Source organism: Pan troglodytes, chromosome 13 (genome assembly GCF_028858775.2).
Source record: "Pan troglodytes isolate AG18354 chromosome 13, NHGRI_mPanTro3-v2.0_pri, whole genome shotgun sequence".
Lineage (NCBI taxonomy): Eukaryota > Metazoa > Chordata > Mammalia > Primates > Hominidae > Pan > Pan troglodytes.
Window position 1 is genome coordinate 36,402,790 of NC_072411.2, and position 17,128 is coordinate 36,419,917.

The 17,128-nt window shown below is 43.4% G+C and overlaps 1 protein-coding gene across 11 annotated transcripts in view; it reads left to right on the forward strand.

The window, feature by feature from the left end:
• Positions 1–17,128, forward strand: part of MGAT5 (alpha-1,6-mannosylglycoprotein 6-beta-N-acetylglucosaminyltransferase) — a 330,522-nt gene that overhangs the window by 233,149 nt on the left and 80,245 nt on the right. For all 11 annotated transcript variants that reach the window (XR_010150065.1, XR_010150064.1, XR_010150066.1 and 8 more), the window contains one exon: positions 5,037–5,170. Coding sequence is in view for 8 of the 11 variants with exons in the window: in XM_009443346.5 (XP_009441621.1) it covers positions 5,037–5,170 (134 nt within the window). In the remaining 3 variants the exon portion in view is untranslated. The remainder of the gene's footprint in view (positions 1–5,036; positions 5,171–17,128) is intronic.

A 17,128-nucleotide genomic window follows, 5' to 3' on the forward strand; every position in this document is an offset into this window, starting at 1 on the left:
GCCAGTGGCCTCATCTTACTTTCTTGTGTCTTCCCAGGGAACTTACTCACATTTTTGGGCTTTCAAGTGGCATTCAGACCGTAATGATTGTCAGTATCATTGATATTCCAACCCTGAATTTCTCCCAGGATTTGGGGCTCACAGCCATTTTTATTTGCATGATCAAATTGAATGATGGCTTGCAGATCAAAAATTTTGCCTGGCAAAACAGGAATTTTAGAACCAAGTCAATTCCCATTCATGAGATAATAAGCCTGTTGGCTGTAGCAAAGGATCAGTTAACTTCCATGTACAATTTTATTTTTAGGACATGATAACCAAAGGAGTTATTTGTGATTGAAACTGCCATTTTGGCCTTTAACTTGAATCAGGAGGGCTCTTGCCTTTAAGTTCTGTGCAGACCACTGAGGATTAGGATCAGCCTCGTGGTTCCTTCAGTCTGAGTCTCAGCTTTCAGGAGTGTTACTCTTCTAAGGAGTCCATTCCCTCTTAAATTGCTTTTTGACACTTGAAAATTTTACCCTGAAGTGCCTTTTGTCAACAATTTAGGCGCTCATCTTCTCAGCTCAACTTATATTACAGTTTCCCTAGCCTGCATCCCAGCCTTCTCTCTTGAAGAAACTAGTATCACCACCATTTGGAAAAAAAAAAAATCAGTTTTTGTAAAATTTGAAGCATAACATTACTATGTATAGTTTTTTAATCCAGATTTCTTGTGTGACATAACTATTTTTCAATGAATTTTTTTCTACCGTCAGTTTTATCAGGATCAGCAAAAACGGCATGAATATGATGACAATCAGTATTCTTCTTCAGTATTTTAAATGATGTTTTCAGTCATACAAAAAAATAGAAGAAATGTTACTAGAAACCCACAAATCTAGATTCTACAATTAACCATTTACTGTGTCAATCTATATGCCCCAGTCCTCTCTCTATCCATCACTCCACCTTTTTTTTTTTTTTTTTGGATGCATAAAAGAACTCTCTGATGCTTCAGCTTCACATCATTAACTATAATTCAATATTTTGAGGGGAAAAATGATCCACAAGCTTAGAAAAAAGTCCAGTAATAGTGGTTATTTCTAGGTGATGAAAATGTAACTTATTTTTTCTCATATCTTTATTATCTGAAAAAAGTTTTAATATGAGGATATATTTCTGTTATAATGAGGAAAACCAATAAATCCATCTGTATTTAGGAAAAGGAAAAGCGTGTTCATTGCAGAAGTCTTAGCAAAAAGTGAGAAGGCCTGGACTAACAAATACAAAAAGGAAAGGATGAGTTGATGGATTTTTGAGAAACTAATATCCCTGGGACTACACCGACTGTGAGGGCTAAGGAATGGGCCCAGGCTGGCGCTGGGGTTTCTTCTCTTGGTGATCAGGAGATGTGAAGATACATTACATTCTTAGAGATGTTTGGGACTTACTGGTAGAAAAAACAGACCTCAGAGATTTATGCAGTTGAAAGAAAGGTCAACTCGACTTAGTATGCATTTTGAATTATAGTTTAAAAGATGATATTATGACTGCTTGGTAGATATAGTGTATGCTTCATTTATTAAGTAGCTGGTAAGCTCCTTGAGGGCAGAAACTCATCTTTATATTGTAGTTTGTCAATACTTATCATATAAGCTGGTTTGTAGAAATGCTCCAAAACATTTGTCATTGAATGAATTATTCAAGCTAAGCTAATAGTATTTCTTAGAAGTAGTTATCATCATACTCTGCTCAGGGACCACATCAAGCTGATTTGTAATCATTTGTAAATAGGTGCTTCCAAAGTGCTTAAAATAGTGTTTCTCTTAATAAGAGACATTTTGTTCTAAATTGTCTTAAAATCATTGCTAATGTTTGGCAAATCTCCTGCAGTTTTTTAGCATGTGAAAAAATCTGTGTGGTCCCACATACATATGGCACAAGATACTCAAGAAACTGAGGTGACATTGCATATGTATTCTAGATCACTCTTGTGTATTTTGCTCTACCTTAGAACATTATTTTCCTCTGAAGCATGGTTTACCACTGCTGTTCACAGGGTCCAGAAAATTATTTGGACTATGAGGCTGTGTATTAGAGTGACTTAAGGAGCTGATGCCCCGAAAGCAGCCAATCTGGCTCTGAATCCCAGTGTTGCCATTTCCTAGCATGTAGACTTGGGTAGTTAAACCAAATCTTTGTTTTCTCATCTGTACAAACATGTTACACGGTTATGAGGTTAAAATGGAAGAGTCACTATAATGCGCTTAGCACAGAACTTGGCATGTAGTCAGAACTCAAAATATCAGCCATCCTTTTTAAAAATCACATTTGTTTATCCTCTGGGATGGAGGGATTACTAAAAGTACAGGATTTCCTGCATCCCGTTTATGATGAGATTTGTTTGATTTACCTTAAAATGTAAATACCTTCTCTTTGAAACCCTCCCAACACAATGAAAGTCTCTGTTCCCTTCCTAAGGCAGAGCAAAAAAGAAAGGTTGGCCTGAAATTTGAACTCAATGAAATGAGCATTTCAGATAACATCCTCCTGGACTTGTGGCTTTTGATTTATTATAAGCACCATTAAGAACACTTGTGATAAGACCAGGGCGCTCTCGGCAGATGTTACCGGGCGGGCTCCAGCTGGTGTTCAGATCCTTGGAAGCAAGCCACACTGGGCCGGTAGTTACTTCAGAATCACCTGCTGGGGCGAGTCACGGCTCAGCAAACCCTTATGTGGTCAAGGTTTAGTGTCCTGTGGCAAGTTTAGAGTCACCTGGGAGGCGAAGGCATGTAGAGGTCAGACCAGTGCTCAGGCCTTGGCTCATTAAATGTGGTGATACTGTTTGTAAATCTTAAGTCTCACCTGAGGTCCTTGAAACCACACTTGCAGGTTGTTGATCCCTAAGTTAACATTTCACAAGGTGAGACAGGAGTTAAAGTATTTGGATGAAAACGTAGAAGAGAGCTTAGATGTGAAATTCATAGTGTCAGAGTTAATTGAGTACCAAATTATAGTCATAGCAGCAAAAGCCCACCATTCCTCACAAGTTTTTCGGATATTTGCTTCTCCCTCTCACCAGTCAAGCTAGAAGCTAGGAGAATCTTTCACACAAAAATATGTTACATATATGTATTTTTTCATTTGGGGGGCTTAATCATTTTATTTTTTACTATACATTAGTATATTATAACATGAAATAAAACCCATTGTTTCACTTGCTGGATTATTTTTTAAGTGCCTACCTAGGGACTAAATAAGTACATTTCAGAAGCAAGTATTTCAAGCATCGTGCTTTAATCACCATGTAAATTTTCTGAAAATAAAATTTAAAAACACCTGATCCTGAAGTATAGTGTCAGGTTTGAGTTCAAAACTTTTAGAATTAACAAAAAATTTTAGAAATATTTTAAGCTGCATAATAACACTGAGAATGCACACAGGTTTTGTTCCTCTCCCCACTAATCCTTGAAAATTCCCTATGCCCTCAGCTCCTCAAAAGGGGGGAGAAAAGCAACCATCGCCTCTTGTTGGCAGTAGAATTTATTCAGTAATTTACTTTCCAGCCAACTGCAGCCATTGCCGTTGCCTCTGGGCACTTGTTCAAAAACGCAGAAATGAAATAACAGATTGGCCAGACTGAACACAACTCCCCAGTCACAACCCTATTATCTCCTCATTCTGTCACCCCCATTAGGCAAAAGCCTGGGAAACGGAGGGTGACAACACAGTTTTTACATGGCTCGTGCATTTCCACAGCTCAGGGCTTCCTGCCACTGTCCCTTCTTCATTGTGTTCCCCTGCGTGCATGGCGGGTGACATTGGAGGCTGGGCATCGGAGTCCTAGGCCTGTGCTGCAGGCTCGCCTTTGCCCATCTGTCTGTCTGAAAGGATTTCTATGCTGCTACAAGCATGGGAAACGGCTTCTCAGTCCTAGCACAACCAGAACAAGATGAAGGGACCAGCTTCCTCTGTTTGTTGACCACCTATCTGTGAATGGATGTGGTGGACTTTTCAGAATCTTGTGTATATCTCAATCACCAGGAGGAATTTGGTTTCATGTTATTTTTAGCTGTTCTATTCAGGTCAGAGCCAAGCAGAGCAGTTGGTTCATTTAATATCAGCCACACATGGGCTCTGCAGGCTCATCTCCTGAAAAATGGAGATTTCTCTTGACAGAATGAAGGTAGAGGAGAGGAGCATCTCTGTTTAATCTAGAGAGAATTATTTTCTGATTGTCACTTGCTGGTGAAATGCCTTTTAAAATTATAGGCACAAGATGCGGATGTTTGGAGAGGGTGTGGGGTTGCTGTCCCCCTTGGTCAAGCGTTAGAGAAGTTACAGAACCCAAATGAGAGAAATCCAAAATTTTCTCTTCCAGAATAGCCTACTCTGTAGACGGTATTCCTTTGCAGTGGTTGGTTTTTTTGGAGTGGTTTGTGCCCCAGCAGGCTTTACCTTTTATTCTGTCTTCATTCCATGCACCTGTTCAATATAGACCCATAATTACATCTTTTATGAGTGAGTAATTCTTAGAGGAGATGAAAGGTTCTGAGGATTATTCATCACTTTGTCCCTCAACCTCCTGTTATGTAGCTGGGTGAAAAACACAGCTGGAGTCAGATTCAGTTACGTGGGGACTCTGCGCCTATTCAGAACTCCCAATCAGCCCTGCCCCCTACAGATTTCTGGCCAGTAGGTGGTGAAACCCGGGTGAAAGCATTTCTGCTGGGAAATGGACAGTAGCCTTATTCTGAGGCAACAAGGAAGAGAGTACACAGCTTAATGATTTTCAGACAGATGTATTTTCCCCTAAAAAGAGCAGGTTTTGGTTCAGGTTAATCCATCCTAGAGAGAAATATTCTTATGACGGTTTTACTGGGAATGTGTGGGAGAAATAACAATCCCTCACCTCCCTCAGGTAAGAAAGAACAGGGTAAGATGAAAACAAACATTTTGTTATGGGTAAGATGGCCTGTGTTAAATATGTGATTGTTATTTCTTCTTGCTTATTGGACACTAACTGTCCTCTCCATTTCTTTGCACACCAGCTCATACCCCAGACAACAGCTTTCTGGGGTTTGTGGTTGAGCAGCACCTGAACTCCAGTGATATCCACCACATTAATGAAATCAAAAGGCAGAACCAGTCCCTTGTGTATGGCAAAGTGGATAGCTTCTGGAAGGTGAGTCAGTCTGTGTGTGTCTCTCTCTCTGAAAAGAAGCTTGTTGGGTAATTTAATTTAACTTTGATCCAGGGAATAATCAAGCCAAGTGCCCAGGGCTTAATGGGATCTACTTAGACATAAACAAGAATGTGCAAAGATTCAGTTGCTCAGCATTTGGGTTTCTAACCAAGGCTGTATGTACCTGCTCTTCTGGTAGTGGCTGTACAACAGCCACCTTCACTCTCTGCATGTCAGAAGGGACACATTCTAGCTGCTTTTTCACACCTTGTACTTGCTTCTGAGAGCCAGGGCCCTCCAGGGGTTGAATATCTTTCTGGAGCAAGATACTGCACAGGGAGAAACTTTACCAAGGGAGTCTTTCCCTCTGCTTCTGGGAGGTAGTCTGTGGAGGTAGGCAGTTCCCTTTCCTGGGAAATGCAGTGGCCTTCACATCCTCTTGGCTATAGTCACTACTCACCTGACGTAGAAAGTAAATTCTTGCTGGGGCTGACTGTAGGCACTTTGTTCAGGGAGGTCTTGGCTGAAACAGCACTCTTGGCCACAGACCAAACCAAGTTCTCCAAAAGCATTGGGCCCCTTGGCCCTCCTGAGTTGATTTCCTGAGTACATCTGGGGAAAGTATAACAGGAGAGGAACCAGATTGGATGTGACCTGTTGACAGGTAATGCAGATCTTTTTATGTGGGAAGTCTGCCTCAATGGCCAAATGTCATAACTTTTTTTGAGGAAATGTTTTTAGAAGATAGAAGTCTTCAGGAGCTCACAACATGCCTCTTCCTAAATGTAAGAATTCATTGCTTTCTTAAATGATCACAGACTGTGGTCTCATGTTTCTTGCTAGCCAAGGAAGTTAGGAATCCTACAGCTGAGGGAGTACAGGTGATGTACAGAATAAAGAATTCCTTGGTACTGCTTTTCTGACCCTGTGTTCAGAAAAGGAAAAGCAGTGCCCTACCCCTCAGCTCTAAGGTACTAACTACACCAAAGGGATGATGAGATCAGCCCATCTCCAGGGAGGCAGATTTAATTCCAGACAACTCTTTGTCTTAAACAGCTAGACCTTTGTCTTTGTTTAGTACAGTAGTTCTCAACTGCAGACGATTTTATTTACCGATTCCCCTATGCCCAGGGAACATCTGACAGTGTCTGGAGACAATTTTGGTTGTGATGTCTGGTCAGTGGTGCTACAAGCATGTAGTGGGTAGAGGCCAGGGATGCTGTACATGTCCTACAATGAATGGGATGGCCCCTGGCACAAAATACCAGTAATTCCAAAGGTGGAAAACCCTCGGCTGGTAAGAATGTTTCCTATGTATGTTATGCCATACTTTGTTGCCTCAAGTAAAATGAAAGTCAGTCTAGATTGTAAATGGCTATCGAAGATGGTCCCATAAATTTGTGTTGCTTTCCTTGTATAAAAATGTGTCCTGTGTTGATAGTGCATTTTCCAGCTGACTTTCAGCCAAAGTCGGGTTAAAACAGGCATATTGGGTGTTCTCATGCTCAGCTTGTTTGTGAAATTAATGGTTTACAGCATTGGTTTTAGGAGGACTGTGGCTTTTAAAGAAAAGCCTCTGCATCTGCTTGAAGAAGATAGCTTGTATGTCCATGTGGGCTTAATATTGAAATTATATCACTTTGTTTTGGGGCCAAGTGCAACCACCTCCTAGCACTCTCTGGCAACTTTTTCCCTTTCCCTAGAAAAACAAAACAATAAATTGGTTCTGAAAGATTTTGGTCACCTGTTTTGGATAAATTAATATTGCCACTAAAAGGGTGACTTTTCCATGCCAGTAAGAATTCCGAGGCCAGGCGCAGTGGTGCATGCCTGTAATCCCAGCCCTTTGGGAGGCTGAGGCGGGTGGATCACCTGAGGTCAGGAGTTTGCAACCAGCCTGACTAACGTGGTGAAACCCTGTCTGTACTAAATACAAAACAATTAGCTAGGCGTGGTGGCGGGTGACTGTAATCCAAGCTACTTGGGAGGCTGAGACAGGAGAACCACTTGTACCTGGGAGGCGGATGTTGCAGTGAGCTGAGACCATGCCATTGCACTCCAGCCTGGGCAACAAGAGTGAAACTCTGTCTCAAAAAAGAAAAGGAATCCCAAAACCATTAACCATGTTGCTCAAGTGATCTGGAGTGAGATTTAGAAATCCTTCCATGTTTTGAGGTGTGAAAACTCCATGGGTGCCCAAGCTTCTGTGTACCTGTGCTGTGCGTCACCTAAAGATTATAAAAGGTTGGGTTGCAGTGTGTCCACATTCATCTTTGCCTGAGTAATAACACCCAAAAATCCTGGGTGTTATTTCAATTTTATTACATCCAGCATTCTGTGCTGGAAAAAGCCCAAAAGATGAAAAATCCTATAAAGTTTTCACATGAATTCAGGACATCTTCTCCAACTCTAGAACACGGCACAGTATGTGAGAATTTAGTTTCTTTTTCCAAAGCATGTGCGTCCCGGAGTATTTAGTGAATGCACACAGAAAACCAATGTGCCTTTTAAGTGAGATGTTATTCCAACCGCATTTCTGAAGTTACATTCAACATAGGCTTTAGCTAGCAGGATGTTTTATCAGTCGTCTTCCCTATCTTGTTCTTGTGTCCCATTCCCCTCTCCCCTACCCAATCCCGATTCACCTCAGAGAGCTTCAGGAAGGGAAGTGGCACCTTTGTGTCCTGGGAGGTTTAGGATTGCAACTGGAGGATGTGGGAGGGCACAATTTGGACCAGATGACTTTGGAAGGTCTTCCTTCACCTCAGATTGTAGGACTTTAAATTCTGAAGATTCCTGCTGTCATAAATCCTGCTTCACTCTTCCCACCACCCTCCTTCTTGAGGGAATCTCCCTACTCACCTCGGCACTTAAGTGGGAAATGCAACCATGTAACTCCCTCCAGTGTTGGCTGATTGGACCCTGGAGTTGTCCTCTGACCCAGTGCAGTCCAGCTTTTTGGTGGCTGGAACTGTAATTCTGGCTCAGAAAACTGAGCTGCATCAATGAGATTCTTCAGTTCATGTTGGAAAACAGAGTCACTTGAGAGTGAGCCATGTTAACAGAAATCAAAAAAATGCGTCTGTGGCAGGAGGGCGAGGCGGAAGCCTTCCAGGAGTCCACATGATGAAGCAGGACCAATGTTGACAGGGAGAGGGCGCTGTTGAGAGGATAATGCATTCCTCCACAAGGAGAGGCACCACCCTGACAGAATTAGGGTGCAGTGGAGGGCCTGATAGAGTGGAAGACACAGATAGAACTCCTGCAGCCTGGAGAGAAAGAGAAAGTAGCTGCTGGAGTTTCTGGCAGCTTTCTTTTCCCAGATTATATATCCTTTCTCACACTCTGGTCTTGCAGTATCTAAGTGCTCTGTTCCTATAGTCATATCAATATACTTACTAAAATACTAGATACTAAATGCCTATCAAGAAAAACAAGTGTATTAAATATACAGGCTAAGGAGGAGCGAGCTTGTCCTTTAATATCCTGTCCCCAGATTCATGACCAAGGTACTCAATGGTCTTGTCGTGATGTTATAGTACATGGTGGGGAGGTTGAGGTAGGGAGGGGAATCTTGCCGTCAGACTCCAGAATCCCAAGGGCATCAACTTAGGAACCACCTCTGCCCAAGCCCCTTAATATCAAATGAGACTACTAACAGCCTAATCCCAAATAGAAGTCTCTCTTCTTAACTCAGGAACCTGCAGTTCTGGGTCCCTGGCCTCTACCTCTGAGGCCATCTAATCATTCGCTCCTGCTAACACTAGAGATGTACCCAGAAGAACAGCAATCTGTCCAGTATGGTCAATTTCAAAATCCTTCTACATTCTTTTAAATAAAGTCATCAGAGAATGGAAAATTGGTCAACTTTGTAAAAAGAGATTTTTGAAATATGGGAATTGAAGTGTTAACTATATTACTTTAATTTCTGTGTTTCTTTAAAAATAGTATACTGAGCATAACTGAATCTTCAAGTGATGGTGCAGGGTTAGTATCTTATGTATTCATGATCCTACTATGATCTTAATACAAGATAATACATGATCGCTGCTAAGGTAAATGTCCTGGAGGCCTTTCTTTGACCGCGTCAGGAGAACAAGAGTTGCCTCTGAATCACACATTGGGGTTCAGACTTGCAACTTAACCACATGTAAGGTGGTTGACTGTCCTGAGCCTCAGGTTCCTAGCCTGTAAAGTTGCGGCAGTAATAGCTGATGGCTTCTCAGCCTTACTAATGCACACATCACCTGAGGATCTTGTTAGAATGCAGACTCTGGTTCATACCTGGGATGAGACCGAGACTCTCTTTCTCACAAGCATCCAGGTGATACCGATGGGCTGTTGGAAGAGCATGCTTTGAGCAGCAAGGTCTTAGGATAGGTGGGATTTGTACAATGTGTGGTACAAAGTAGCTGACCAATCCGCAAATAAATAACTCCTCTTTTCTATTTATCTTTGTCTTCCTGCTGCTTTTATCAGACTGCTGCCTGTCACTTTTTGCTACTGTAGGTGCCTAGTTCAGTCACCCTCATTCCTACTTTGATATTTGCAGACCTTGCTACTTCTAATCTCTGCCACTTAGCCCCAAGAGCCAGGTAAAGCTGTGGTGAGCAGTGGGCTCTGAGAGGAGGTGAGAGGCACAGTGTCTTCCTCGTGTCCTGCTGTCCTGGTTTATACATTCAGGTGCCCCTGGGCAGTGTGATCAGGAGCATAGACTTGGAGACAGATGGCTGGGTTCAAATCTTGACTGGGCCACCAGCTGCCTAAGGTTGGGTACATTACTTAGCTGGTGCACAGTAAGTCTAAATACATGTTTGCTGCTCTTACTAATATCATTATTGGGGCCAGATAGAAAATGCTGCAGAGGGAATTGGTGGGGATGTGAGCCAGGGAGTTCTATCCTATGAGGAAATGGAAAATATAAGCCTGCCCAAAGATACTCAAATTCTAATTCTTAATCTATATAAGTGGTTGGCGAACTCTAGACTGTGGACCAAATCTAGCCCAACATCTGTTTTTGTCAATTACATTTTACTGGAACATGGCCATGGCCATTCCTTGTCCATGGCTGCTTTTGCACTAAAATTATAGAGTTAGATAATTGTGGCAGACTGTGTGACCCACAAAGCCTTAAAATACTTACTCTCTGGCCTTTTCTGGGAAAAGTTTTCTGACCCCTGAATTATGCCACGTCCCAAGTAAACCAGCTCTCTCTCAGAACACATTGGCCAACAGTCCCTGGCATTGATCTCATCAGAGGTCTTTCAGGGTTCTTGACTGTATTCTTCTGTATGATTGAGGCTGGTGGATGGCCAATATGTGGAAAAGTGAAGTGTAACTTAACTGAAATCCTGATCACTCTAGAGATGGAGCTCCAGGCATTGAGCCTGGTACCTCTTTGTAGGCATTCAGCAAAAGCTAGTGCTTATTTAGTAACTAATGCATTGATAATAAAGGAGTCGTGAATCTGCACAGTGTTTCTGCTTCTTGGAGCCCTCCACAGCCATCATTTAAGGTGGTACAGGCTGATGCCTTTTAAGGAAGCAAGGGCAGCTATTATCTTCCTTAACCATCCTGGTGTGTAGATGAGGAGCTGGCTCAAGGAGGGGGAGTGACATGGCCAAGTCCTACAGCACATGACTGGCAAAGCCAGAACCAGGGTCAGGCTCTGACCTCTCCTCTTGGAGACTTGCCTCCCTGCTGCCAGTTGTTCCATGGAGCTGCTCCACTGCCACTACCCTGGAGGGAGTGAGTCTGTGGTTACAGCAGGATTCTAAAGCTAGGAAGGAAGGTCTCTCTGGGTGAGCTAAGTGTACAGCAGAAGCCCTGAGCAAATACTGGCATCACAGGTAAAATGTTGCTCCTGGCTGCCCACCACAGGATCGCCAAGTCAGCGACAGCCTTGCAGCCAGTTCTGTAGAGTGAGTAAATAAGCCTGATATGAGCATTTCAAATAGTTTCCAGCTCCAGACCCTAGGGCCTGATGTGGTCCAGCCCTCGCCTGCCTTGGCAACAACCAAAGTCAACCAGTCTTAACTGAATTTGAAAAGTTCCTTTTTATCTAGACTTCAAAGACTTTGTGGTTTTAAAGCATCCCCTGAAATGACACATGATCCCTTTCCTATATGCCTGAGAAATCAGGCAGCAGAACTTTCAGAAATGTGATCCCACTTCCCCTGCTCCTGCCCTTTTCTACTTCATTCTCCATACAACAGCAGCCAGAGTGATCTTTTCTAAAATGCAAACTGAATCGTGCTACTCCTTTGCTCAGACTCTCCAATGACTTCATTTCACACTTAGAACACCTTACATTTACAGTGAAATCCAGTCTGGGTAGTGTGTTTTAGCGAGGCTCTCTGCAAGCCAGCCACTCCTGCTCTGTACCTACTCCTCTCTGGCTCCTGGGCTGTAGCCACAAGGGTCCTGTGTGTCACCCATTCCACCAGGGGCCACCACCCTCCTTAATGGCTGCTGCCTGTCCTGTTCACCCCAACTGGAGCCGCCAAGACCACCCTGTTCCACACTTGTGCCCTCAGCCAGATGTCACCCCTCCCCCTCCCTAGCACAGCACCCTGTTTATTCCCTTTATATCATTTGATTCATCTTGTAATCATATAATTATCTTTTTTTGTCAATCTCTCTTCCTTACTAGACTATATGCTCTGTGAGAGTAGGAATTGCACCTGCTTTGCTTACCCAGCTGCCTGGCACATGGTAGGCACTCGGAAACTACTTGATGACTGAATGAATCTCCCCTAAGTTTAGCTTAAATTACTGATTTATCTGTGGAACTTGGGATACAACTTGGAATGCCTTCTGCCTAGAACATTTCCCTGTGTTCTTTGCTGACCCCAGGGAGACCAGGAAGAGGGAGTCTGGTAGAAAAGGAACAGAGCTACACATGCAAATTCTACAGACCCCATAGAGGCTTCAAAAGTTTTTCTAAACCTCTTGTGAGATTAGCAGGGAGATGGATGGGAACAGGATACTGCACAGGGAAATGGGAACCTGGCTCTGGGCCAGCTCTGCTGTCATATGATTGGGACAGGCCACTCCAGCCTCAGTTTCCTCACTTGCATAAATGAAGGTATTGGTTTAAAAAAAGAATGAATTATTATACACAACAACATAGATGACTTCAAAGTAAGAGGAGCATTTATTCTGTTTGATTCTGTATATATTATACATATAAAACTCTAGAAAATGCAAACCAATCCATAGTGACCAAAAAGAGGTCACTGGTTACTTAGGGAGGGGAGAGGAGGAGAGATGGATATGTTTGCTGTCTTGGGTGTGGTGATAGCTTTATGGTTTTTACATTTTGTGTGTGTGTGTGTGTGTGTGTGTGTGTGTGTGTGTGTGAGAGAATGACAGACTTTTATGTGTTCCCATAAAGTCTAGAAATTTGCTATCTTATCCTTTACGGAAAAAATTTGATGACAACTGGATGAGATCAATCATTATTCACCTGTGTGTTTTCGGAGCCCTAGGGTCTGCTATTATAGGAGGTCAAGGAGCAGCCACACAGGATGGGCCCTGCCTCAACAGAGCAGTTCTAATATATCTGTGGCATAGATTTGGCTTTTGGCTTTCCAGTAAGATTTAACTGGGGAAAAGGGTGGTTAAAGTCTCAGACTAGGTGACTGCTGCATCTGAGATAGAATCCCATTCTGAAAACTATGTAATTATCTAGCTTGCTAATTTGGTTGACTTGGGCTTAGTTTAAATTAATGCAAAATTGGGAATGGGAGTCATTTGGAGAAATGCCATTTTATTTCATAGTAGGAATTAACTGCTCTTAGCTCATTGTTTTAATGAACCACCCAAGACCTTTGTAATTAAAGAATGTACTGAAACCCTTGAAAAGAACACATTTTTGTAAGTAGATTAAACCTCGTCATTCTGTTTTGTTCTTCAGGCTACTTAGCCAAGCTTCTCTGCCCAGATAATGTAGAGATAAATAAACCAGATAAATTTAAACCCACCCTAACTCAAATTGGCATATATTTTGAAATAACAAAGTTAGAATCAGTTTTGTTGGATTTACTGGAAAGTCTGATGTGATCATAGCCATTTGTTCTGGTTCCAACCAGAAGAACATTAAAAATTAGAAAATAATGTGTCTCCTGCTTATTTCCCCTGGGGTAAAAGTCAGAAAAGATCTTTTCATGATCCCTTGGAGATGGCGCTTGCCAGAGGCAGGGAGGAGTGTAGGCATCAGTGGAGATGGTGAGCCCCCAGGGGCAGCCACTCACCAAGCCATGGTTACCTGTGCCTGTTTTGTGCCTAGCACATGATAAAGGGCACTCACATCACAGAGCCTGTTCTCTAAATTCAAGGATAGGATTGGAATAGGCAAGGGAGGAACAGAGGAGAAATAAAATGCAAAGGGAAACATCAGAAATGAATCATTAGCTTTTAAGATTCCAAGAGCCATGATCCAGGAGCCTTAAGGATTTATTTTAATGGGTGTTGGCTGCATGCTGACTATAACATAACCCCATGTGGCATCCCCTGTGTAAGCGTGTCAGTGTTTGATAAGTGTATGTGAGTAGGAATAAGTGTGGAACTAGGAGCCCATGGGACCCGGGGGGTAGCCTTACCCGATGTCATCACCCTACTGGTCCATTCCCTGTTTCAGCAAGCTTTATGCAATCGTCTTAGATCCATGAGGTTTCCTTGTCACACATTCTTCTTCTTGTACCCATTTCAACCCGGAGACACTGATTGGACATGGTGTAGAGGAGTTGGAGGAGGCTTGGGTGGCAAAGGAGATGCTCACATTCTCATTTCCGTTGAGCCATTTATTGGGTACGTGTCCTCTGAAGTCATTTGCCCTCTGGGTCTCACTTTCCTTATCTGGCAGCCCTCCCAGCAGCTTTCTGAAATCTGTGAGGTTTCAGAAGAAGCTTTTGAGTTGAATAACGAGTTCCACGTTCCAGGACAAGTCATGCTTTCAGTCTCCTGTTTAAAAGTCTATCAAGTTTTGGAGCATAAGGGTGGGAGGAAAATAAAATCAAGGCCCCTTTGTCAGCATACAGCTTCAGTAGATACCCCAAATTCTTGAAATCTGTATAGTAGACTGCTGGTTTTTTCTCCTTGTCAGAGCCCAGCCCACTGACACTTTACAGTTGACAGCCCAGCCCAGATATGGGCCGCTGTGGCTTCTATCGAATCATGCTTGGGATTGCCACAGTTTTCTTCTTTGGATTGGGGCTTGAGGTGGTTGGGAAGAATGCATGCCAACCAGCCCTGCACCTGGGACTTGGAGCCTATCAGCTCCCTGCTCTTTGATAATGGAATAGTCTGTGGACTTCTTCCTATTTGTGAGAGAAAACTCCCCCTTAGAACTCAACTGGTAGAGCTTCTCATAGCTTACAGTTCCAAGCAATAGCTTGGTTGTAGGTCCAGGCAGGACTCTGACATGGCCCTCTGGAATAGCATTGATGTGTTGGGTTCTTTGCTAAGATGATTTCCAGTCTGTGTTCCAGGGAGATTCAGGAAAGCTGAAGTTCATTCTTAGAACCTAGGTCTGTGTTTGTTGTTTTGTTTTGTTTAAAAAAAAAAAAAAAAACTTGCCTGATCATAAGTGCCAGCTGGGAACTTGTTCAGCATCCATATGCCAGGGCCTCTTGTCACCCTCATTTAGTTAGAATTTCCAGGGGAGGGACCAGGAAATCTGTGTGCTCCAACAGGTGCTCCAAACAGGCAGGCTTGGGAAATGCTACACTAGGTAGCCACCCATTTTCCTTGTTCAGAAAAACCTTAATCTCTTCCTGTCCATGTGTGGTATATGGCTGCCATGTAGCCAGCAACCACATCAGGCTGTAGAAGACACTTGCTATTCCTTTGTTTTACCTCGGTTGCATCCAGTGCTCTGGGCCTTTGCTTCCCAGTACAGCTGACCAACCGCACGGCTTCCAAGGACTTGCCCCCTTGTTTCCATGATAACAGCCAATCGCATAAATCCATGTGGGGTACAAAACATGGTTATGGGTTTCAGTGATATATCTCTCAAGAATGCTTATCTTTTAACCCAGGAATGCAAATAAAAATTTGTATGAATTTTAGATCTCTTAAAGCACTGTCTCGTAGCCTCTTGAAGCATGTGTCTATTTTACAGGTGATAAAGCCTCAGAGACATTTAGAAGAAACAGTCCACCTTTAGGATAAGTCATACTCTTCTCAGTGTCCCTCCTTTCCTGTGACCTTTACACTGTAGAGCTAGAGCAGGCCACTCATGGTACAAATGTTTGAATGATGGATGATAGAATCTTAGGCCTTTGTCGCAGGTGGTTAGGGAGGTGTTCCAGAAGCCTGGGAATGGAGAGTAGTTTTCTTGGTGCCCCCGCATGAAAACCACTAGCCAGTTGCTTATTGCGTGGGTGGCTGGCAGCCCTCCCAGCAGCATAAACAGCTAAGTGCAAATCACTGCAGCTGTGAGAAGAAAACATACAAGACTGCTGTCCATGAAAAGAGGCCCTTGGTGCTCAGCAGAGGGTCTCCTGCGAACACCAGGGCTGGCTTGGGAAGCTGGAGGCTCAGGCAGCCAGTGAACATCCTGAGGGTGGGGCACTTCTGGAAGGTTCCGAATCACTGCCTTCCTGCTCCAATAGTGCTGGGATGAGTTCATTTGTAGCTCTTAGTAAACACAGCTGTTGTGGTTGTAATTTGCCTGGAGGCTTTTTACTATTACTCCAACCCTAACAGTTTGGCAGCCGATATGGGAGCTGCGGTGTTGAGGGATGGGAAAAGAAGTTGCTATCTGAGAGCAAAGAGAGATGGGTGGCAGCTGCCCCTGGACAGAAGCCACCAAGCAAGTGCAAGTGTGTGGAAGCTGTTCTCCATGGACAATGAGGAGGCAGCGTCTCACATAGTGACCCAGGGGCCTTTGGTGCCCAGAAGATGAGCAGTACAGGGAGAGAAGCCAGAGGACCTGTGTGGAAGGCTGTTAGAAAAGCATTGCGAGATTGTTTCCCTCAAGTGAGGAAAGGGTTGACAGCGCGTTCTTGAAGGGAGACAGAACTGTAATGCCTCTGAATTTGAAACAGTCTGAAAGGCATGGTCTTCTGAATGTGATTGGGCACAGATTTATAAGAATGAGGTAATTGTGTTGATTATGCAATTTTCCACCTAAATAGAACCTTATTAAAATATAGCTTGTAGGAAAACAGAGTTTGGATTAGATTTCTAGGCATAGTCCATATTCTAAGAGCATGGTGACAAATTGAGGAGATAGACCTATACTGGTCCATCCCAGACAGCAGGTTGCTGGGCTGGCAGGAGATCGCCTCACTGTTCAATACTGAGATACTGGGGTGCTCCTTCCAGTGTTCCCACAGAGCTCCTCGTGGCATCTCAGCCCTCCTGAGGCGGTGCAGTCCAGGCATGGAGAGACAGTCAAGGGCACTGCCACCCTCCCAGCTCGATGAAGCCTTCTCAGCTGGGGAAGGAGAACTGGGGGCTTCATTTGGTTCAAGGGTGAAAATCCCTGAGGTTGCTCCAGCTTCATCTTGGGAGAATAATGTTGATTCCTCGTCAACACTGCTAGAGGTTCAGACACACCAAAAATAGGATGCCTTGGAATGAGTTCTCTATGGTCCTTATCAACCATTGTTTAAAACATCAGCCAATGGAGCAAAATCACAGCAGTAGAAGGAAACAGAAGTTTGTGTAGATTTCTGCCTTTTACTTGAAGAGAAAAGCAAAGTTAGTTGTATGATTTTAAAATGGAGGTGGAGAAGCAAATCTTAAATCTGGGAAGGGTGGGGGATTCATATAAGCCAGTGGAATGCATTGAGCCAGTTGAAGGAAGTCTGACCTCTTTGCGGTGGCTGTTTACACATACACAAGTATATGAAGTGTTAGTATGGATTTGTACCGGGGGGCTTACCATGCCAGTTGGAATACTTAAATTTTTGATAGACGTGAAAATCATGAGATTTACCCTGTGGAACC